Source organism: Capra hircus, chromosome 14 (genome assembly GCF_001704415.2).
Source record: "Capra hircus breed San Clemente chromosome 14, ASM170441v1, whole genome shotgun sequence".
NCBI classification, from domain to species: Eukaryota; Metazoa; Chordata; class Mammalia; order Artiodactyla; family Bovidae; genus Capra; species Capra hircus.
Window position 1 is genome coordinate 89,400,977 of NC_030821.1, and position 24,556 is coordinate 89,425,532.

The 24,556-nt window shown below is 37.1% G+C and overlaps 1 protein-coding gene across 2 annotated transcripts in view; it reads left to right on the forward strand.

The window, feature by feature from the left end:
* The window catches only part of ADGRB3 (adhesion G protein-coupled receptor B3), an 883,764-nt gene that overhangs the window by 501,968 nt on the left and 357,240 nt on the right, over positions 1-24,556 (forward strand). For both annotated transcript variants that reach the window (XM_005688755.3, XM_018058811.1), the window contains one exon: positions 9,764-9,807. In XM_005688755.3, the coding sequence (XP_005688812.1) occupies positions 9,764-9,807 (44 nt within the window). The remainder of the gene's footprint in view (positions 1-9,763; positions 9,808-24,556) is intronic.

The following is a 24,556-nucleotide window of genomic DNA, read 5'->3' on the forward strand; positions in this document are numbered from 1 at the left end:
GTGGGTATTTTCATGAATAGCACAGGCCAATAACAATCCAAGGAATTAAAAATCACTTGGCAAAGCTTAAAGAATGCATTCAGTCTATGTGATTGTAATTTCCACAGAGGGATATTTGTATCCCTTTACTTTTTAAGTTACTTTTCTACCCTAGCTTGTGTCCAGTTGGAAGAGATTTCTGATGTTTTGCCTGCTCAAAACTCTTGGTAGTTTTAATGGGAGAGTCTTGAAATGCTAACTAGACAAGCAGATTAATGGTTCTGCCAGTGGCTAAAGTTGAGATAGAAATTATTCTCTAGCTACAGTTTTTTGGTTATATCCTAAACTCCTAAACCTGAATAAGAATGCTTCCCAATTACATCTCAAATTCAGTTTATTTTTATTCATAATACAACATTGTTATTCTTCAAAATGGTTTAGACTAATTATGTTATTGTGGGAGCAAACAGTTTCAGTCGAGTCAGGCATTTTGGGCATATGAGTTATAATGGTCCTTGTCATATCCATGTCTATTGTAGTGTGACAGCAACCGTAGACAGTATGTAAAAATGGGTATGGTTCTGTTACAACAAAATATGATTTACCAAAGTAGGTAGCAAGCCAGATTCAGTCCCTGGACTGCGTATATTATCACCCCCTGTATGGTAAAGACAATGTGCCCCCACCAGGATGCCCACATCCTAGCCCCCATAACTTGAATATATTATAGGTCAGAAGGGAATTTGCAGATGTGATTAAGGGTAAGAACACTGAGATGGGGCAAATATCCTAAATTATGTGAGTCGGTCCAATTCACATGAACCATTAAAACTGGAAAGCCTTTCTCAGCTATGGTCAGAGAGATGCAAGGTAATAAGGATTCAACCTGCCATAGCTGACTTTGAAGATGAAGGAATAGTTCCAAAAGCCAAGGAATATGAGCAGACTCTAAAAGCTAAAAACAGTCCCTGGTTGTCAACAAAGAAGAAAGCACGACCTCAGTCCTACAACTACAGGAGCTCAATTATGCTGAGACCTGAATGAACCTAGATGCAGATTCATCCCCATATCCAGAAAGGACTCCAATCCTGTTAACATTCCAGCCTTGTGAATCTCTTGAGCAGAAATCTAGGTAGGTTCACAAAGACTCCTGACACAGAGAAACTGTGAGATAATAAATTTGTGTTGTTCTGTGTGCTGGGCTGGAAGAAGCACAAGCTGGAATCAAGATCAATAACCTCAGATATGCAGATGACACCACTCTTATGGCAGAAAGTGAAGAGGAACTAGAAAGCCTCTTGATGAAAGTGAAAGAGGAGAGTGAAAAAGTTGGCTTCATGCTCAACATTCAAAAAACAAAGATCATGGCATTCGGTCTCATCACTTCATGGCAAATAGATGGGGAAAGAGTGGAAACAGTGTCAGACTTTATTTTGGGGGGCTCCAAAATCACTGCAGATGATGATTGCAGCCATGAAATTAAAAGACACTTACTCCTTGGAAGAAAAGTTATGACCAAGCTATATAGCATATTGAAAAACAGAGACATTACTTTGCCAACAAAGGTCCGTCTGTTCAAGGCTATGGTTTTTCCAGTAGTCATGTATGGATGTGAGAGTTGGACTGTGAAGAAAGCTGAGTGTTGAAGAATTGATGTTTTTGAACTGTGGTGTTGGAGGAGACTCTTGAAAGTCCCATGGACTGCAAGGAGATCCAACCAGTCCATTCTAAAGGAGATCAGTCCTGGGTGTTTTTTGGAACGAATGATGCTAAAGCTGAAACTCCAATACTTTGGCCACCTCATGTGAAGAGTTGACTCATTGGAAAAGACTCTGATGCTGAGAGGGATTGGGGGCAGGAGGAGAAGGGGACGACAGAGGATGAGATGGCTGGATGGTTACACTGACTCGATGGACATGAGTTTGAGTGAACTCCGGGAGTTGATGATGGACAGGGAGGCCTGGTGTGCTGCAGTTCATGGGGTCGCAAAGAGTCGGACACGACTGAGGACTGAGCGACTGAACTGAACTGAACTGATGCTGCTAAGAGTGTGTTAATTTGTAGTAGCAGCAATAGAAAACTAATAGCCTGTATTTGCATTGGAACATTGCAAAATCAAGTTTTTATTATGAAAATAATATATATGTGTACCTTAACAGATAAACTACAATAATCATCATATATTTCTCAGTGAAAATCAGTCAGCAACTACAGATTACATTTTGGCCTGCTGATTATCATGCCAGACAATGAGAATGGCCACTGTAAGCTGATAGTGGGATCTTAGGGAAAATTGGAGGATGCCAGGAGCAACTCTGACATTTGTAGATGTGTTGTGCTCTTAAAGCAGCTGAGGAAACTTCTCTGCTGGCAGCTGATACATTGAAACTATCCAAAACAGTCCAGCCAGCTCTTGTCTCTGCCAGGACCCCATGAAAATACTACTGGGACACATTGTTACATCCTTTAGGATTTAAAGGAAGAAGGCAAAGCTGTATGCTATATCTATATGGAATCTAGTTAGCAGTCACATACAAGGAAGACTACTCTAAGACATATATGTGAAGACAGTAATTTTCGTTGAATGATATACATGTAAATAATTTTTGATACTGGTTCTACTTTTACTACTTCCTCTATTTCAATAGAAAAATATATGTCAGGAAATAATGTACGTTCTGTGATTGGTGATATAGCTAAGGAATCAGAGAAGCAAGCTGTTATCACATCCACAAAATCAGTGTCATCTGGTTCATGTGGATTCCTGAGTATCTAGATAGCAGAAGCTGAATTAGATGCATGCCCTCCCCATATACTAACTGAACAGCTGCCAGCTCCTGGAGGACGTGACTTGTCCTGATAGAACCATATTCTGCATTTCCCACTTCACTGCCCTATATACCATTCTGCCTTTCCTAAAGACAGCTCTTTCTTTTCCATCTTCTTGATTTAACGGATTCTCAATGCTTTGCTTTCTATAAAACGCATGCAAATAAATGGAAAAATTCTGTCTCCATGCCCTTTTACTCAATAACACAGTGTTGCATTCTTAGTGAGGTTCTTTGGACTCCAGGTGTATCTCAGCTACCCTAACAAAAAAGGAGAGTTAGACCCAGACATAGATGTTTTTAAGTATCATTTAAAAATACTAAAATATTCTTGAAAACCTTAAGAAGTGTGGAGAACAAGGAACAAATGGTTTCCTGTTATTGAGCTGCGTATTATTGTCAATGACATCATCCCCTTAGGTGGTGTATTATACGTTCAAGGATTATAAAGATGTTTATCTATTAAAAGATGTACAGAAAGGGCTCCCGCTCACTGATTCATTTTAGTGACCTGTCAGAGATATGAGTGTGGAAAGATTTACCTGTACTAGAATTCTGCTTCCCTTAGAATGCTTTCCTGAGCATTTTAAGATGTGGCTCTTCTCAAGAAGCATTTGAATTATAGGCAAGATATAAACTAGTCGTTGGTGGGTCAGATCAGGTGTTTTGGGAATGTTCTTAGGAATTCCCAAAATCTGTTTATGCAGTTATTTAACAATTACAATTGAAAGTGTGATGGAAGTGGAGGATAAGCTTAGCAAAATCCAGGTCTTTTTAATGTAATGCTTTTACATATAAAATTTCAGAAATAGAGGCTTTGTAATGTCAGTTGAACAGTCTCTCTCCTCTTCATGTACAAGAACTCAATGCGCCCAATCACAGGAAGATGCGACAGAAGAACTTGCCCTGGAACGTGTGACCCAGAGCCCTGGAAATGTTGGAACAGTCACAAGGAGGTCACTGCCCTTTTCCATGTCCTTAGAAGCTTTGTCTACAAGCTTGCTTTTCCTCTACAGATGAGAGGACATTTTTTGTTTCAAGAGGGCTATGAAAGGTACAGGGAAGTTAAGAGGTTTCCAGATTAGGAATTTACTGTGAAATATGAGGTCTAAACATTTGAACACTTCAAAGAAAAGCAGAGTAAAGTAGCCATGTTATTTCTGGTGTGTGTCTGTGTGTGTGTGTGCGTGCATGCTCAGTCATCACTTCAGTCATGTCCAGCTCTTTTGCAGCCCCAGTGGACTGTAGCCCATCAGGCTCCTCTGTCCATGGGATTAGCCCAGCAAGGATATTGGAGTGGGTTGCTTTTTCCTTTCCAGGGGCTCTTCCCGAGCCAGGAATCGAACTGAACCTGTGTCTCCTGTGGCTCCTGCATTGGCAGGCAGATTTTACCACTTAAACCAGCTGGGAAGCCCCTGTTTTGTGTCCATGATTCTACAGTGTAATGTGGATTAAAAATTATGAGGAGTGGAGGGAGTAGTTGTTAGAATGCCTGCTCCTAGATTAAGCCCCAATCTCAAAGTTCCTGAAGCCAAAGAACCTACCTTTTTAATCAACATCCCAGGTGATTCGAGAGAAAATCCAGAGAAAACACCTTGAAAACATTAAGGTAACAAGAACATAATTAAGATTTCATGTGAATTGAATTTATTCAGAACTTTAAAACTCCAAGGAAAACTTGAAGTAACTTGGTCAAAATTCATGTTTATTATGACTATTATCTTTTTTGTAAACAAGCTCCTTCAGGTATTTTTTCAAATGCCATCTTATTGGTTCAGTTCAGTTCAGTTCAGTCGCTCAGTCATGTCTGACTCTTTGGAACCCCATGGACTGCAGCACGCCAGGCCTCCCTGTCCATCACCAACTCCCAGAGCTTACTCAAACTCATGTCCATTGAATCGGTGATGCCATCCAACCATCTCATCCTCTGTTGTCCCCTTCTCCTCCCACCTTCAATCTTTACCAGCATCAGGGTCTTTTCAAATGAGTCAGTTCTTCACATCAGGTGGACAAAGTATTGGAGTTTCAGCTTCAACATTAGTCCTTCCAATAAATATTCAGGACTGATTTCCTTTAGGATGGACTGGCTGGGGACTCTCAAGAGTCTTCTCCAACACCACAGTTCAAAAGCATCAATTCTTCAGTGCTCAGCTTTCTTTATAGTCCAACTCTCATATCCATACATGACTACTGGAAAAACCATAGCCTTGACTAGAGAGACCTTTGTTGGCAAGCCTATTGGTTAAGCCTTCTCAATATACAAAATTGCAATCCATTCACTTCCCAGTCTTTCCTACTCAGTGTAATCTACTTTTCAACACAGCACGTATTGCCACCTAGCATATTATGTATTTCCATGGGTTCTTCTTTGTCTCTGTCCCTGCTCTCTTCATTATAGGTAAGTCTGTGAGGCAAAAGCTTTGTTTTGTGCAATGCTGTGTCCCCAATGCCTCCAAGTTATCTGGAATGTAACAGTTATTTGCTAAGCGATTTTTGTGTGAATTGATTAACTTGTTCGTCATCTTGGCTCTCTCCTGACTTCTCTTTGTGAGAGTGATTTACCATTGTGAGATGTACTGAAAATATTACATAGGTGAAAAAAAAAAGACTTGGATGAGAGTTTTCAAAAAGAAAAGGAAGTCATTAATAAATGTCATTCTAGGATAATTCTATGGGGTAGGGCTAAAAAAGATGTCTAAATTCCCCATTTTACAAACAAGAAACTAGGGAAGTTATATAAGACCAAAGGAAAAGAGGACCATGTATGGAAACACATAGACAAAAACAGTGATGTATTATACTGTTAAATAGATATACAGATAGCCCCTCATTCATGATTTTTTACCTTTTGATGGTGGGATGTGATACGCATTCAGTAGGAATCACACTTAGGATTTTGAATTTCAGTCTTTTTCTGGGCTAGAGATATGCAGTTACTCTCTTGTGATGCTGGGCAGTGGTCCACAGCTCCCAACCAGCCACACAATCATGAGGGTGAACAAGTGTGATACACCCATTCTGTACCCATAAAACCATCTTCATTTTACTTTCAGTACAGCAGGCTTTGCATGAGGTGATTTTGCCCAAATTTTGGCTAATGTGTTGTGAGCACATTTAAGGTAGACTGCATTAAGCAATGATGTTCGATAGGTTAGGTGTATGAAATACATTGCCAATTTACAGTATTTTCAACTTGCAATGGGTTTATCAGAATGTAACCCACTCATCATCAGTCAAGGATGCTCTGTATTGATTTGCTTGATGTTGAGACAGAGGAAAGAAGTAAAAGAAAATATCAAAGACTATTAAAGATAGTACAAATGATATGTTTAGAACATCTGTGGTAACTAGAAACTGTGACTGTTGGTACACTTTTCAAATGCTTGAAACTGGGTGAGTGGTAATGTTTAACTCAACTGTACTGTTCAACTTTACAGTTTTGAATGGAGTCAGGAGACAGTTTTTTGGCCAAATTTTATTTTTAAAGAACAGCATATTCTTTCCAAAAGTTTTCAAATATATTCAGTTTTAATATTTAAGCATCAATTATATTGACTGCTCTATAGATTAATTTCTGGTCCATTTGGCTCATTTACCCGACAATCTTTATTTTTTTTAGTTTCATGAATTTCTTAAATCCACTTCTGTGAGTTCGTTCACAGCCTGACTATTTCCCCTTGCTTCTGCCATTATATTACGTTCCTCCGTTTTGTCAAGCTCACCATTTCCTGTTATTGATTTCCCATAAATTCCTCATAACAGATCTTACAGCAGAGTGCCTTTGAGAAAAGTATCTTAAAATTATAACAAATATTTTACAAGTGGTTTCTTTTAGCCAGTTTTTTTTTTTCCATGTTTAGAATTCATTCATCATTGGTTTTTGCTTTGTTTACCATCTCACATTCTTATTCCTTAAGGGACTGGTCTATAGAGGTACTAAGATCCTCTACTCTGCTTGTTCTGCATATTTCTCTAAACTTCAGATGTTTATGTAATTGACCTCAGCCCACAGCCCCACAGGGTGACTGTTCTGGAATGAACATTCACAGAGGCATATCTGTCTTTTGTGTAGGTCCCAGAATGTACAGTAAAAAGCAAGATGGAGTGGTGCATATCAGAACCTATAATCTTTCTCATGTGGATTGTTTCTAAATTTTCAAAAGGACAGAGAGAGAGAAAAGCATGAGCTCTAAGGGGTGAGAGTGCGGAAGATAGGGGTGAAACTAAGATTTGACAGAGGTATGGGTAAGAGTAGAAAAGGCATTACTCACCTTTATATTTTTGTCCCAAGTGAAAATTAGTTTTCTTAGAGAGGTGAAACAGAAAGAAATATCTAAACAATTAAGCTTATATTCTATTTCTCTTCTAACTTTATTGTAACTTGTTATGAATTTTAATTATGAAATATGAATCCTATCATCAGTATCCTGTGCTGTTTTATATAGAGATTGACCTTAATCTCGTCCATTCCTAACGAAGTGAGCTCAATATAGAGGACCTGTAATTTCAAGGATTTATGCTTACTGCCTATATCCAGTGTACACACTCCCATGCCCTTTATTATCATATGCCAAGGACAATTTTTCTATAAATTGCCTTGAGTTCTTTTGAATAGGACTCTAGATATGTATAAAATAACTTTCTGATACAATATTGTATTTCTGCTGAGGACTTGTTAGGAAGTCAGAAACTGTGTCGGAATTTCATGTGGAACTAGAAAGGGTCTCATAGAACAGAGGAAGAAACAAATTTGAAATACCGTCACCTCTTCATCTCATGAGCATCTACATATCTCTGCCTCACGTTATGACTAGCTAAGGACCCACTTTTTCATGGAACTTTCTGTAACACAGGCCGTGATGCTCTGTCCATCATTTGTCCCCTAAAAAATAAATTATGACTAGCGATATTTATTTTGAGCATGTCTCTATTGTTATGTGAACATTCCACGTGTTCCTCATCAATCTCTATAAGACTATAAGACCCATTTCAAGGAAGGGAATGTTTTTTATGCTCTGAGAGCATAGTTTATAGGTATGAGTGTCTGATTAGAAGAAAGATACTTTGGAGATCTGGTCTATGAGGGATTCTGAAGAATGGTAACAGTGCTAACATATGGGAGTTAGTCAAATGTCCCAATTAAAATGCTAATAAAATTGGGAACAGTTCAGTTCAGTCACTCAGTCATGTCCAACTCTTTGCAACCCCATGGACTGCAGCACGCCAGGCTTCCCTGTCCATTGCCAGCTCCTGGAGGTTACTCAAACTCATATCCATTGAGTTGGTGATGCCATCCAGCCATCTCATCCTCTGTCATCCCCTTCTCCGCCCACCTTCAGTCTTTCCCAGCATCAGGGTCTTTTCAAATGAGTCAGTTCTTTGCATCAGGTGGCCAAAGTATTGGAGTTTCAGGTTCAGCATCAGTCCTTCCAAGGAATATTCAGGACTGATTTCCTTTAGGATGGACTGGTTGGATTCCTTGCAGTCCAAGGGATAGATTTCACCACTTTTAGAATAATGAGCCAAAGTTATGTTTCTTTCTTTTTCTAATAGAATTCTAGGATGGACATAGTGAACAGTACTTAGAGAGGCAGTGTTTCCCAAAGAACTGGCCTAGATTTTGAAGATATTGCTTTGCCAGATCTACCCCAGTAATTATCTATTTGGAAACAAGACTGACGGCAAGTTCATAGCTGGCAGTCACCGAGGGAGCTTGTCCACCTACAGGAAGGTGCCTGTAGTCTATTTCAGGGCTGGAACTTTCACCTGTCTTGGCTTATTCATTTTGATATCAGTGACTAGTTGGATGAGCCCTTAGATGTGATGTGTCTTCATCCTGCAGTGACCCAAAGTTTAGAAGAAGTAGTAAGTGTGTGGGATGTCAAGATCAGGATTTAGAAATCTTTCCTGAGAGACTTCCATGTGTCAAGCTCAGGAGAAAACTACCAAAATATCCCATATACTGTTGGTGTGTGTTATTAGGCATATGGCACCTATGCTGGAGAGGCAAAGTTCCGCTTCGTCCTGTGCATGTAGCACAGGTGGATGTTTTCCTAGGCACACTGTAAATTAAGCACTCCAGAAGATGAGTGTCATGGAGAGTGAGAGAACTTGGCAGCGACAGAGTATGTTTAATAGAAGAGACAAGAGGATCTGTGCATAGCTAGAGATATGACAGAGAAGAATTACTAGGTTAGTTTCAAAGGGAACAATAAGGCCCCATGAAGGTGACAGAAAAACAAAAAATAAAACATTCCAACAATCAGAGCTATTCAAAACTGTGTGCCTGGTGGATTATCCAATGTGGAAAACTCATTGTGTCATCCTGAAGGCCATCTTGGCTACTCCGTACATAATTATTAAACTAAATAAAAATTTAGCGTGTTTCCCCCATAGCTTTATTAGATGTCATTCTATGGAACTATGCTCTGTTGGTTAAGAAAATATTGCAAGTCCACAGACTCTCTGGAAGTGCTCTTGTCTTTTAGAAGCTACACCCCCGGGAACAGAATAGGACATGGCAGGGGGGTGCCTAATGCAGAATGTTTTACTGTGATTTAACTACTGCAAGTATTTCTTAAAGGAAATAATCCAGCAGTTAGTATTTTAGAGAAAAAAATCAAATAGAAATCATAAAAATATAAACCATGTTGTATATGAAAATATGTATAAATATAAAAGTATAGACTGTGTTGTAAATGAAACTTTCACTTATAATTTAAAAAATGAAATATGGGTTATGATATTTGGAATAGATATGTTTTCTTGAGTAGAATTTCATCAAATGAGCCATTAAACCTATGAGGAAGGACATGCAAATTTTTATTCAAAACAGAGGTGGAAAGTATCTTACTGCAAGATAAGAAATGTGCCATTCTGTTTGCACTTCACAGAATACTTCAGTTTTTTAATACACCTATTCCAAATACATTTATTCTTTCTCTTCTTACTTTTAGGGTACTTTGAATCCCTATTGTGTGTTATGGGATGACTCAAAAGCGTAAGTGACTGATGTTTCTTTACATTACTTTGGACTAAATATTCAAAGCACGTTAAGTTATTTCAGCTGCCTTCTAGTCCACAGGAATATGATAAGTTAGTGGGATGGAGTTACACTCATTGAGAAGAGTCTCCTTTTTGAAGCTGTAAGACAGCATGATGAATGTGTTTGTGTGTATGTTGATGCCATCAGGTTATATCCCAAGATAGGACTGCATTACCTGATGTGTAAGGCATATTGCGATGTGAATTCCATGAGGTTTTTTAAAAAGCTTTACTGTTTTGAAATTATAGTAGCTCAAATGCTATTTCAACATTTTGCCCTAGTGATTCCACTTAGCATTGCAGAATAAAATAGCAATTTCTATGGTCATTTAGCCAATACATTACTTGCATGACCTTGAATCTATTATCAGAGTAATGCAGTATTTATATGGCCGTTCAAATTGTTTTCTTATGAAAATATTGAGTGACATTTAATTTTCTTTTTCTATATATGAATTCATAAAGACAAAAGAAAATAATTTCAATAAATAAGGATGAATTATTCTTCCATGTATTGCTTTGTTTGTACAAGTAATTGCGATATATCTGGTCAAAATCATCTTAATCTCATTGGTAATGCTATGAGATTTTAAGGTCTCAAAGAGCAGAAAAATCCATGATTAAGGCTTAATTAGACTCCCATACTTTAAGTACTTGTATGAGTTTCTTTCAGTGTAGTAGCCAGATTATACAATCTTCTTTTTCTTTGTTTTGCATGGAGGAGAGATAAATTTCAATCAATCTCAAAAAGTAATACCACCATGTGTATACTGTCAGTTAACACACCACATTCTATGTATTCTAAGAATTTTCCCAGTCTTCTTCCCCCTTAATTGGATGTGTATTCAGGGTTTTATGATGTTGCTTGTCTCCTATTTGTAGTTATTGGAGAGCTTAGAAAAGGGATGTTCTTAGATTTCTAGGTAAAAAATGTGCTAATTCTTAGGATAGTGATGGAAGTTAAAATAGTATTTATGTGGGTGAAAAATAAATGATATGAATCACGTTTTTTTATTTCCTTTTTTCTTTTCAGTGGTATGAATCATGTTTTGTTTTGCTTTGTTCTGTAGAGTCAGATATTCTAGGATCCTGTTTTCCTAGGAATCTTAGTGCATAAAGAGAGTCTCAACTTGCCGGGTTATAACATGAGTTGGATACTCTCATTGATGTGATTTTTTTTTTTTTTGCTTTTTAAAACCACATGAAGAAAATTTTTGCAAGATTTCCTCTTTACCAATAGCTGGAGAAGATGTTCATAGTATATTCTAAGTCACTGTTTAGTATGTTGTATAGCCAAGGGAAATATAAAAGTCTACTAAAAACATCTAATTGTTTTCTACTCAAGAAAAGCATGCCATCTTACACACATGATTACAGGCATTTGCATATTTCCATGAATAAAAACCAATTTTTGTTTAGTTTCATTATCTTTTTGGTGGATAGAATATGTTTCTATATTGATCCAAGTAGGAGAATGCGTTGGTTATTTCAAAAGACCTTTGAGACTTACAGGAATATTATAGAAAAGGGGGCATTCCCTTATTTTGTGTATCTCTTGGTGTGCTTTCTCAGTTTTTCTAAGGTGTTAAGTTTAATTTATGGAACTATTGGTGCTTGAGGTCAGCACTGAGTTTACAAATCAATCACATTCTACTTTCTCTAACCTGCTGACTCTTATCCATCACAAAGAACATGTCTTGGTTTTACAAACTTCAACTTTGTAGTTGTCCTTGAAGAAAACTATTCAGTGAGAGGAGGTGTGTTTAGCTGCCTTTCAAATCATCTTATCTCCAGAGATCAGTGCAGTTCGTGTTTCCTTGATGTATCTAAAGAGTGATCAAAAATCTTTCCTCTGTGACAGAAAATCCATCCTGTCATACTTTTTAACAGACTGCTACATCATTAAATTGTTTTTCTGGGTGAGTTTGAAACAATGAAGGTTAAGACAATTTTTTTGTTTGTTTGTTTCTTCACACCTGTTCTATTTTGATCATGTTCACATACACAATAGTTTTGTCGATGCAGTGATGTTAATTTTGAGTATAAGACACCAAGCATAGTTAATAATGAAGAGACATGGCTCTTGTGTTTTTATCAGAAAAAGATTGATCTAAATGATGTTTTCAAGATTGTCAGTAGCACAGTTGAAATTAGAAGTCATTTTTTTTTAATTTTGGTGTAAGTAATCAAATTACCTTAAATTTTTATAAAGATGTATTTGACATGTAATGTTATGTTAGTTTCAGGTATGAAACGTAATGATGCCATGTTTGTTTACACTGCTAAGTGACCACCATCATAAGTCTAGTTACTATCTGTCAGCAATGTTGTTTTGTTTTTTAGTTGCTAAGTAATGTGTGACTCTTTTGTGGCCCCATAGAAGGTAGCCCGCCAGGCTCCTCTGTCCATGGAATTTCCCAAGCAAGACTACTGGAGTGGGTTGTAATTTCTTTCTCCAGGGGATCTTCCATACCCAGGAATCAAACCCATGTCTCCTGGTTAAAAGTATATTCTTTACCTCCAAGCCATCTGGGAAGCCATCTGTCACCATTATTTAGTTACAAACTTTTTTTCTTATGATGATAAAGTGGGATGAAGAAGGTAGGGAAAACCACTAGACCACTCAGGTATGACCTAAATCAAATTCCTTATAATTATATAGTGGAAGTGAGAAATAGATTCAAGGGGTTAGATCAGATAGACAGAGTGCCTGAAGAAATGTGGACAGAGGTTTGTGACATTGTACAGGAGGCAGTTATCAACATCTCCAAGAAAAAGAAATGCAAAAAGGCAAAATGGTTGTCTGAGGAGGCCTTACAAATAGCTGAGAAAAGAAGAGAAGCTAAAGGCAAAGGAGAAAAGGAAAGATATACCAATTTAAATGCAGAGTTCCAAGGAATAGCAAGGAGAGATGAGAAAGCCTTCCTCAGCGATCAATGCAAAGAAATAGAGGAAAACAATAGAATGGGAAAGACTAGAGAGCTCTTCAAGAAAATTAGAGACACCAAAGGAACATTTCATGCAAAGATGAGCACAAAAACGGATAGAAATGGTATGGACCTAACAGAAGCAGAAGATATTAAGAAGAGGTGACAAGACAACACAGAAGAACTATACAAAAAAAGAGCTTTATGACCCAGATAACCACGATGATGTGATCACTCATCTAGAGCCAGACATCCTGTAATGGAAGTCAAGTGGGCCTTATGAAGCATCACTATGAACAAAGCTAATGGAGAAAATGGAATTCCAGTTGAGCTATTTCAAACCCTAAAAGATGATGCTGTGAAAGTGCTGCACTCAATATGCCGGCAAATCTGGAAAACTCAGCAGTGGCCACAGGACTGGAAAAGGTCAGTTTTCATTCCAATCCCAAAGAAAGGCAATGCCAAAGAATGTTGAAACTACCACTCAATTGCACTCATCCCACACACTAGCAAAGTAATTCTCAAAATTCTCCAAGCCAGGCTTTAACAGTACATGAACCATGAACTTCCAGATGTTTGAGCTGGATTTAGAAAAGGCAGAGGAACCAGAGATCAAATTGCCAACATCTGCTGAATCATCAGAAAAGCAAGAGAGTTCCAGTAAAGCATCTACTTTTACCTTCTTGGCTATGCCAAAGCCTTTGACTGTGTGGATCACAACAGACTGGAAAATTCTTAAAGAGATGGGAATACCAGTCCACCTTACCTGGCTCCTGAGAAATCTGTTTGCAGGTCAAGATGCAACAGTTAGAACTGGACATGGAACAACAGACTGGCTCCAAATAGGAAAATGAATATGTCAATGCTGTATATTGTCACTCTTCTTATCTAATTTATATGCAGAGTACATCATGCAAAATGCCAGGCTGGATGAAGCACAAGCTGCAATCAAGATTGCTGGGAGAAATATCAATAACCTCAGGTACGCAGATGACACGACCCTTATGGCAGAAAGTGAAGAACAACTAAAGAGCCTCTTGATGAAAGTGAAAGAGAGTGAAAAAGTTGGCTTAAAACTCAACATTCAGAAAACTAAGATCATAGCATCCAGTCGCATCACTTCATGGCAAATAGATGGGGAAACAATGGAAACAGTAACAGACTTTATTTTGGGGGGCTCCCAAAATCACCGAAGATGGTGACTACAGCCATGAAATTAAAAGGCACTTGCTTCTTTGTGGCTGACCCAAGGAATAACTTGAAAATATTTTGCTCACATCACAAAAAGGCTTATTTTAGTTATAAAAAATGTTTCTTTTTACACTTGTGTGATTGATAATTTGCACATTTTGGGTGCTACTCCAAATTTGGATTTTTGGATATTGAATCTTGTGTTGATGACATTCCTTAGAAAATCCATAAGTCTCCCTTTCATCTGAAGCTATAATATTTATCCTGTTCTCAGCAACACCATTTGTTGCTAACGGGTCTGTGAAATATTATGTTTGTTCTCAGAAAATGTTTTAGAGATTCATTTTTTCTTTATTTTATTTCAGTTGATTTATAGTATTATATTAGTTTCAGTAGTACAGCATAATGATACAACATTTTAAGACTGTACTCAATTAAAATTTATTATAAAATAATGGCAATATTTCCCTGTACTGTACAAAATGTTCTTGTTACTTATTATTTTGTACACAATAGTTTGTATCTCTTAATCTTATACCCCAACTTTGTGGTCCTCTCACCCCTCTTCTCACTGGTAACCACTAGTTCTCTGTATCTGTGAGTCTCAGTTATATGCATATAATTGGATTTATTTATTATGTTTCATATATAAATGAAAACAGAGTTTTTTGACTAATTTCACTAAGCATAATGCCTTCTAGATCCACTCACATTGTTGCAAATGGCAAATTTCGTTCTTTTTCATGGCTGAGTAATATTTCAGTATTTCATTGTTCACATCTTCTTTATCCATTCATCTGTCAATGAACTTGTTGCTGTTGTTTAGTTGCTAAGTCATATCCAACTCTTTGCAACCCAATGGACTGTATCCTACCAGGCTCCTCTGTCCGTGCAGTTTCTCAGACAAGAATACTGGAGTGGGTTTCCATTTTCTTCTCCAGGGGATCTTCCCAACCCAGGGATCAAACCTGTGTTTCCTACATTGGCGGGCAGACTCTTCACCACTGAACCATCAGGGAGGTCCTTGATGTGTGTAGGTTGCTTCTATGTCTTGGCTATGATTTATCTTGTTGCTATGAACATTTGTGGTGCATGTATCTTCAAATTAGTATTTGGGGCTTTTTTTTTTTTTTTTTTTTGTATGTATACCTAGGAGTGGAATTGTGGGATCTTGTGGTAGTCTTATTTTTACATTTTGGAGGAACTTCTATACTCTTTTCCATAGTTTCTATACCACCTTACATTTCTACAACAGTGTGCTAGGATTCCCTTTTCTTTCCTTACCAGTATCTGTTATTTGTATACTTTCTGATGATAACCATTTTGAGAGGTGTGAGGTAGTACCATGTTGTAGTTTTGATTTTCATTTTTCTAATAATTAGCGATGTTGTGTGCCTGTTGGCCATGTTTTTTTTTTTTTTTTTTAAGAAAAATGTCTATCCAGGTCTTCTACTCATTTTTAAATTGTTAGCTTTTAAAAATAGTTGTTCGAGTTATTTATATATTTTAGAAATGGACACCTTATCAGTCATATCATTCGCAAATATTTTCTCCCATTCCAAAGGTTGTCATTTTGTTTTGTCAGTGGTTCCCTTTACTGTGCAAACACATTTAAGGTTAATTATTAATAGATTACATTTATTTACTTTCCTTTTTGTTTCTTTTTCCTTAGTAGACAGATCAAAAAAAAAAATTTCTGTAATTTATGTCAGGGTGTTATACCTGTGTTCTTTTCTAGGAGTTTTATGGCTTCAGGCCTTACACTTGGGTCTTAATGCATTGTGAGTTTATTTTTGTACATGGTATGATTAAAATGTTCTAGTTTCATATTTTTCCACTTAGCTGTCAAGTTTTCAAAGCAGCAGTTATTGAAGCAACTGTCTTTCCTCCATTGTATATTTTTCACTCCTTTGTTGCGTATTAATTGACCATAGGTTCCTGAGTTGGTTTCTTCTGTTCCATTAATCTATGTGTTTGTTTTTATGTCAGTATCACGCTGTTTTGACTACTGTAGGTTTGTGTTATTGTCTGAATTCAGGGACCATGATAACTTTAGCTTTGTTGTTTTCTCTCAAGATTCCTTTGGCAATTCAGGGATTGCTGTTTAATATGTTGTTTAACATGAATTTTAGGATTATTTGTTCTAGTTCTATGAAAAATTTGATTTTGATAGGTATGGCATTTAATCTGTAGATTTCATTGGCTACTGTGGCAGTTTTAACAATACTTCCAATTCAAGAACATGAAGTATACTTCCATTTCTTTGTATCATCTTTATTTTCCTTAATCAATATATTGTAGTTTTCAGAGTCCAGGTGCTAAATTTATTTCTTTTTGAGGATAATTTAAGTGGAATAGTTTTACTGCTTCCTCTTTTAAATAGTTCACTATAGTCTTCTATCCTGCCACTTTCCTGAATTTGTTTATTAATGCTTATAGATTTTTTGGTGGAAACATTAGGGCTTTCTATGTATATCATCATAACATCAGCAAATAGTTGACAACTTTACCTCTTTTCTTCCAGTTTACATGTCTCTTATTTCCTTTTCCTGTCTCATGCAGTAATTAGGATTTCCGGTGCTATGTTAAACAGATATTGTAAGAGTACGCATCCATCTCTTATTCCTAATTTTAGGGGAAAGGCTTTCCATCACTGAGTGTTTCCTGTGGGTTTGCCGTAACTTGCCCTTATTATGCTGAGATATGTTCCCTCTATATCCACTGTGAGTTTTTGTCATGAATGGATTCTGAAGTTTGTCAAATGATTTTTCTGTGTCCATTGAAATAATCATGTAATTTTTACCCTTCTTTTTGCTGATGTTGTCTATCACATTGGCTGATTTGTGAATATTGAACTGTCCTGTGATCCTTGAATAAATCCAAAATTGATCATGGTGTGTCATACTTTTTATATATTGTTGAATTTGGCTTACTAATATTTTGCTTAGGACTTTTCCATCTATATTCATAGCAGGTATTAGTCTTTCAGTTTCTGTTTCTGTAGTATCTTTGCCTGGTTTTGTTACGAAGTGGCCTCATAGAATGAATTGGAGAGTGTTCTGTGCTCTTCAGTTTTTCTGGAATACTTTGAGAAGGATAAGTATTAGTTCTTCTTTATATGTGTGGTAGAATTCACCTGTGAAGATGTCCAGATCTAGATTTTTTGTTTTCTGGGAATGTTTTTTTTTAACTGCAAATTTAATTTCAGTATTGGTAATTGGTCTGTGCAAAATGTCTGTTTCTTCTTGTTTCATTCTTGGTAAGTGTTTGTCTCTGGAGATTTGTTCATTCCTTCTATGTTGTCCAATTTGTTGGTGTATGTTCTCATAATTTTTTTGTATTTTTGTAATATTGGTTACTCTTCCTCTTTTATATCTCACTTTGTTTTTTTTTATTCCTTTCTCATTTCTTCCTGGTGAGATAACTAGAAATTTTTCATTTTTTTAATACTTTTAAGAAACCAACTCTTGGATTCGTTGATTTTTATTTCTTCTTTCTTTTTTGTCTCTATTTTTTAAAATTCCTCTGTGATCTTTAAATTTTTCTTCTTTTCTGCTGACTTTGGGCTTTTTTGTTCTTATTTTTCTACTTCTTTTAAGTGGTAGGTTAGATTATTTATTTGAGGGATTTTTGTTTGTTTCTTGAGGTAGCTGTTTTTGTTGTTTAGTAGCTAAGACATATCTGACTCTTTTGTGACCCTCTGAACTGTAGCCCGCCAGGCTTCTCTATCCATGGGATTTTCCAGACAAAAATACTAGCGTGAATTACCATTTCCTTCTGTATTGGCAGGCAGATTCTTTAGTGCTGAGCCACCAAATAAGACCTTGAGGAAGGCAAACTGTGAAGTTCCCTCTTAGAAATACTTTTGTGCATGCCATAGTTTTGAGAAACCGTGTTTCCATTTTCATTTATCTTTGCATGTTTTCTGATTTCACCTTTGATTTCTTCATTGAACCACTGCTTTTCTAGTAGCATGTTGTTTAATCTCCATATTTTCATTCTTTCTTTTCTTTCTGTAGTCAAATTCTAGTTTTGTATTATTTTCTTTGGGGGAAAAGATACTTAATATAATTTCTATAAACTCCAATTTTTTGTATAATTAATTTTTTATTGAAGGATAATTACTTTATAGAATTTTGCTGCTTCCTGTCAAACTGCAATATGAATCAGCCATAGGTATATCTATAGCCCCTCCCTTTGAACCTACCCCCATCTCCCTCCCCATCCCATCCCTCTAGGTTGATGTTTCTGAGCCATTCAGCAAATTCCTGTTGGCTATCTATTTTACATATGGTAATGTGTACTCTTTCCATACATCTCACCCTCCCCTCTCCTCTCCCCATGTCCATGAGTCTATTCTCTGTGTCTGTTTCTCCACTGTTGCCCTGTAAATAAATTCTTCAGTATCATTTTTCTAGATTCTGTATATATGTGTTAGAATACAGTATTTATCTTTCTCTTTCTAACTCACTTCACTCTGTATAATTTTTTGAGACTTGTTTTGTGGTCTAATATGGTCTGTTTAGGAGAATATTCCATGTGCACTTGAGAAGAATGTGTATTCTGCTGGTTTGGGTTGTAAAGTCCTATACATATCTATTAAGTTCAATTGGTCTATTGTGTCATTTAAGACCATTGTTACTTTACTGATTTTCTACCTGGATGACCTGTCTGTCCATTGATGTCACTGGGGTGCTAAAGTCCCCTATTTTTATTGTACTATTGTAAATTTCTCTCTTTAATCTATTAATATTTGCTTTTTATATTTGTGTGCCTGTATTGTATGCATATATACTAATAAATATAACCTCTTCTTTTATTGATCACTTTATTCTTATATAGTGCTCTTCTATGTCTGTTTTGAGTTTCTTATAAAGTATTTTGTCTTTATAAGATATGAGTACTGCTATCCTTATTTAAATAATTTTCATTTGCATGAAATACATTTTTCCATCCTCTCATTTTCATTTTGTGTATTTCTTCAGATTTCAGATGAGTCTCTTATAAGCAGCATATAGATGGGTCTTGTCTTTGTAACCCAATCAACCACTTTATGTATTTTGATTAGAGCAATGTCTGTTGAAATTTATATAATTATTGGTAACTATTTACTTATTGCCATGTATTACTTGTTTCTGATTGTTTTTTTTTCTCTGTTCTTTTATTCATTTTAGTTTCTTCCTTTATGGATTAATGATTTTCTGTTGTGGTATGCTTTTTTTTTCTCCTATATTTCTTGTATATCTATTGTACATTTTTTGATTTCTGGTTACCATGAAGTTCATATATGTTGTCTTATAACCATATCTACTTGTTTTAAACAGGTAGTCCTTACCTGTCCTTCAAGTTCAAACACATTTAAAATCAACACACAGAAATCCCTTGCATTCCTATACACTAATAATGAGAAAATAGAAAAGGAAACAATTCCATTCACCATTGCAATGAAAAGAATAAAATACTAAGGAATATATCTACCTAAAGAAACTAAAGACCTATATATAGAAAACTATAGAACACTGATGAAAGAAATCAAAGAGGACACTAATAGATGGAGAAATATACCATGTTCATGGATCGGAAGAATCAATATAGTGAAAATGAGTATACTACCCAAAGCAATCTATAGATTCAATGCAATCCCTATCAAGCTACCAGCGGTACTTTTCACAGAGCTAGAACAAATAATTTCACAATTTGTATGGAAATACAAAAAACCTCAAATAGCCAAAGCAATTTTGAGAAAGAAGAATGGAACTGGAGGAATCAACCTGCCTGACTTCAGGCTCTACTACAAAGCCACAATCATCAAGACAGTATTATACTGGCACAAAGACAGAAATATAGATCAATGGAACAAAATAGAAAGGCCAGATAAATCCACACACCTATGGACACCTTATCTTCGACAAAGGAGGCAAGAATATACAATGGAGAAAAGACAATCTCTTTAACAAGTGGTGCTGGGAAAACTGGTCAACCACTTGTAAAAGAATGAAACTAGAATACTTTCTAACACCATACACAAAAATAAACTCAAAATGGATTAAAGATCTAAATGTAAGACCAGAAACTATAAAACTCCTAGAGGACAACATAGGCAAAACACTCTTTGACATAAATCACAGCAGGATCCTCTATGACCCACCTCCCAGAATACTGGAAATAAAAGCAAAAATAAACAAATGGGATCTAATTAAAATTAAAAGCTTCTGCACAACAAAGGAAACTATAAGCAAGGTGAAAAGACAGCCTTCAGAATGGGAGAAAATAATAGCAGAAGCAACTGACAAACAATTAATCTCAAAAATATACAAGCAACTCCTACAGCTCAATTCCAGAAAAATAAATGACCCAATCAAAAAATGGGCCAAAGAACTATATAGACATTTCTCCAAAGAAGACATATGGATGGCTAACAAACACATGAAAAGATGCTCAACATCACTCATTATCAGAGAAATGCAAATCAAAGCCACAATGAGGTACCATTTCATGCCAGTCAGAGTGGCTGTAATCCAAAAGTCTACAAGCAATAAATGCTGGAGAGGATGTGGAGAAAAGGGAACCCTCTTACACTGTTGGTGTCAATGCAAACTAGTACAGCCACTATGGAGAACAGTGTGGAGATTCCTTAAAACACTGGAAATAGAACTGCATTATGACCCAGCAATCCCACTGCTGGGCATACACAGCGAGGAAACCAGAATTGAAAGAGACACGTGTACCCCAGTGTTCATCACAGCACTGTTTATAATAGCCAGGACATGGAAGCAACCTAAATGTCCATCAGCAGATGAATGGATAAGAAAACTGTGGTACCTATACACAATGGAGTATTACTCAGCCGTTAAAAAGAATACATTTGAATCACTTCTAATGAGGTGGATGAAAGTGGAGCCGATTATACAGAGTGAAGTAATCCAGAAAGAAAAATACTAATACAGTATACTAACACATATATATGGAATTTAGAAAGATATGGTAATGATAACTCTATATGCAAGACAGCAAAAGAGACACAGATGTATAGAACAGTCTTTTGGACTCTGTGGGAGAGGGCAAGGGTGGGATGATTTGGGAGAATGGCATTGAAACATGTATAATATCATATAAGAAACTAATCGCCAGTCTAGGTTCAATGCAGGATACAGGATGCTTGGGGCTGGTGCACTGGGATGACTCAAAGGGATGGTACGGGGAGGGAAGTGGGAGGGGAGTTCAGGATTGGGAACACGTGTACACCCGTGGCAGATTCATCTTGATGTTGGCAAAACCAATACAATATTGTAAAGTAATTAGCCTCCAATTAAAATAAATAAATTTAAATTTAAAAAATTTTTAAAAATAAAAGATATACATTTTTAACTCCCTTCCCTCACATTTTGTTTACATGTTTTATTTCTTCATGTTTATCCCTATACTGATTATTATTGTTATAGTTGCCTTTTTTCTTTATTTCTTTTCATCTTTGTACTAGCTTATTTAAGTGGTTGAACATCAGCCTTTACCATATACTTACTTTTACAGTCGTATTTTTCATTTCTCATATATATATATATTTAATTTGTGCTATAATCTTTTTTACCACTTATAAAAGACCCTTTAACATTTCTTTGAGGTAGGTTTAGTATTGATAAAAACTTTTAAGTTGTGCTTGAATGAGAGATTTTTTTTATCACTCTTTCAATTCTAACTGATAGTCTTGCTGGGTAAATTATCCTAGGTTACAAGTATTTTCCTTTAAGCACTCCTTTTTGGCTTGCAACATTTTGGGGGAAAAATCAGCTTGTGGCCTTATGGGGGTTGCTTTGTGTATGGCTGTTTGTTTTACTCTTCCTGCCTCCAGAATTTTCTATAACTTTTGCCATTTTAATTATGATATGTCTTGATCTGGGCCTGTTGGGGTTTATGCTCTTTGAGACCCTCTATGATTATACATTTTTAACTCCCTTCCCTCACATTTATTTACATGTTTTATTTCTTCATGTTTATCCCTATACTGATTATTATTGTTATAGTTGCCTTTTTTCTTTATTTCATGGAATAAAGTGTATTTCATGGAATACATTTTTGACAGGCACACCCCTGGCCCCCACTGCGGGTCTACCTTCTCCTTCTGGGGCCCCTATAATACAAATATTGGTATCCTTAGTGTTGCCTTAGAGGTCCCTTAAACTGTTGTCAATTATCTTTTTTCTTTATGCTGTTCTTATTTGGTGATTCTCATTATTCTGTCTTCCAGTTCATGTAAGTGTGTTTCTGTGTCACTTAGTCTGCTAATACTGTCTAATGTGTTTTTCATTTTAGTTATCATATTCTTCAGTTCTGATTAGTTCTTGTTCATATTTTCTAGTTCCTTGTTATAATTTCACTGTGTTAATCTATTATTTTCCCTAATTCAGTTAGCATTCCTAATGCTTTGAACTCTGCATCTGATCAATTTTTAACTTCTGTGTCACCCCCCACCCCCACCAGGGGTTTTTCCCTTTTTCTTACAGTTGAGAGTAGTTCCTCTGCCTTTTCATTTTGCTTAGCTTTCTCTGTCCCTGTGCGGGTGAAATCATTGCCTGTTATAGTGATGAAGGGGTGTCCTTATGTTGGAGCTTCCCTGTACAGTCTGCATGTGCCCAGTGGCCTTGGTGGAAGGGCTGAATTTGATGTGAATAAAAGTCAAATTTTTCCTTGGGGTTTGCTGGCGCCTACCACCTTGGTAGGAGATGGGGCTGGAGATAGAAGACCTAGGGCCAGGGCAAGGTGTGAGGTGGGGCTTCTCCTGTGCTCAGTGGCCACACCACTATATCGGGAACAGGGGCAAGTCCCAAGTTGCTAGAGGAAAAGCCCTTGTGGGCAAGTCTTAGCTGGCTTTGTTTCCTCTAAGTGTGTATTCTCCCCATTCCCAGCCCTGGTACTATCACCCCAGAGGTGCTCAAACAAAAGCCACTGCTGTGCATGCTCAACATGGATCTAGACATGGGGTGTGGTGGCCCTGGCCGTAAGTGCCCCAGGCTGCTTCTGGTGCACTGCCTGTTGTGAGTGTTAGTAACGGCTGCCTGCACCCTGCTCAGATGCTTCTTCAAGTCTGAGCAGCATTTGAGCCTTATTGCCAAGTTCTGTTTGGCCACAGCAGTCCTCCCCACAGGAAGGGGAGGATCACCTGCATCAGGATGCAAGAGGATCCAGAGTGATCGCACATCTCAGGCTGGGGCACATGTCAGGGCGGTCGTGGGAAGCTAACCAGCAAATCCAGAGTTTCAGTTGACACTCTCCACTCTTTTTTGGGAGTAGGCAAGCATGTTCACACTCCTTACAAGCAGAATCCAGGCTTCCCATAGTTCTCCTGTTATTCCCACTGGCGTTCCAACCAGTCTATTAATGTTCGACCCTATGGTTGGGGTGCCTGACCTGTGGTTCACATTTCTCACTCCCAAGGGAGGATCTCCATCTGTGTAGTCTTCCTGTTCCTCTGAGTCCCCTCCAAGGGGCCCAGGTCCCCACCCACTCTCTTCTGTCCCCATCCTACCTGATTATATGGGAATCTTTCTTACAGCCTTGGTGGTGCAGGAGCCTTTCTGCTAGTTTCAGTAAGAATTGCTCCACATGTAGATGTCTTTTTGATGTGTTCCTGGAAGGTAAGTTCCACAGTTTCCTAGTCGCCAATCTTGATCTCCCTCTCGAGTTTTAATTGCATGACTTTTCATTGTAACTTATTAATCATTGATAAACAAGTTCATAAATCCATTTATAATTTATTTTCTTGACTTATAGTTGAAGCCAAAAGCTTTTGCAGACTAGACGTTTACGTCTCTACTTTTCAAATTGATTTATTGGAGTTGCAAGTAGCAATAGTCACATCTTGACTGAGACTGACACTGGCTTGTTTTATCTCAAAATCATGTAATTGAAGTGTTCTTCTCTTTTACTTTTGCTATCCTTATTTCTTAATACCAATGAAATCTTTCTCTCTTATTCATATTGTAAGCCATCATTTCATTGATCTCACAGTATGATTCCTAGAAAATATAAAACTAACACCTTAGCCAAATCTCATCATTCCAGGGAGCTTGTTATCCCTGTTCTTGATCTTCAGGTGACAGACATACCTGTGTTGTTAGGGAAACATATACTGTCAGGAAATATACTTTAAGAAAGATATGCTAGCTCTTAGAAGTTCAAAGCAATTATACAAAACATTGCTACTATTGGATAATCAGCCTTTGTTGTTGTTCAGTCTCCAAGTCATGACCAATTCCATGACACAATGGACTGCAGCATGCCAGGCTTCCATATCCCTCATCATCTCCCAGAGTTTGCCCAAGTTCATGTCCATCCAACTGGTGATACCGTTGAACCATCACATCCTCTATCACCCTCTTCCTCCTGCCTTCTCAGCATCAAAGTCTTTTCCATTGAGTCAGCGATTCACATCAGGTGGTCAAAGCATTGGAGCTTCAGCTTCAGCATCAGTCCTTCCAAAGTGTATTCAGGGTTGATTCCTTTAAAATTGACTGTTTGATCTTGTTTCCAAGGGATGCTCAAGAGTCTTCTGCAATACCACAAATTGAAAGCATCAATTCTTCAGTGCTC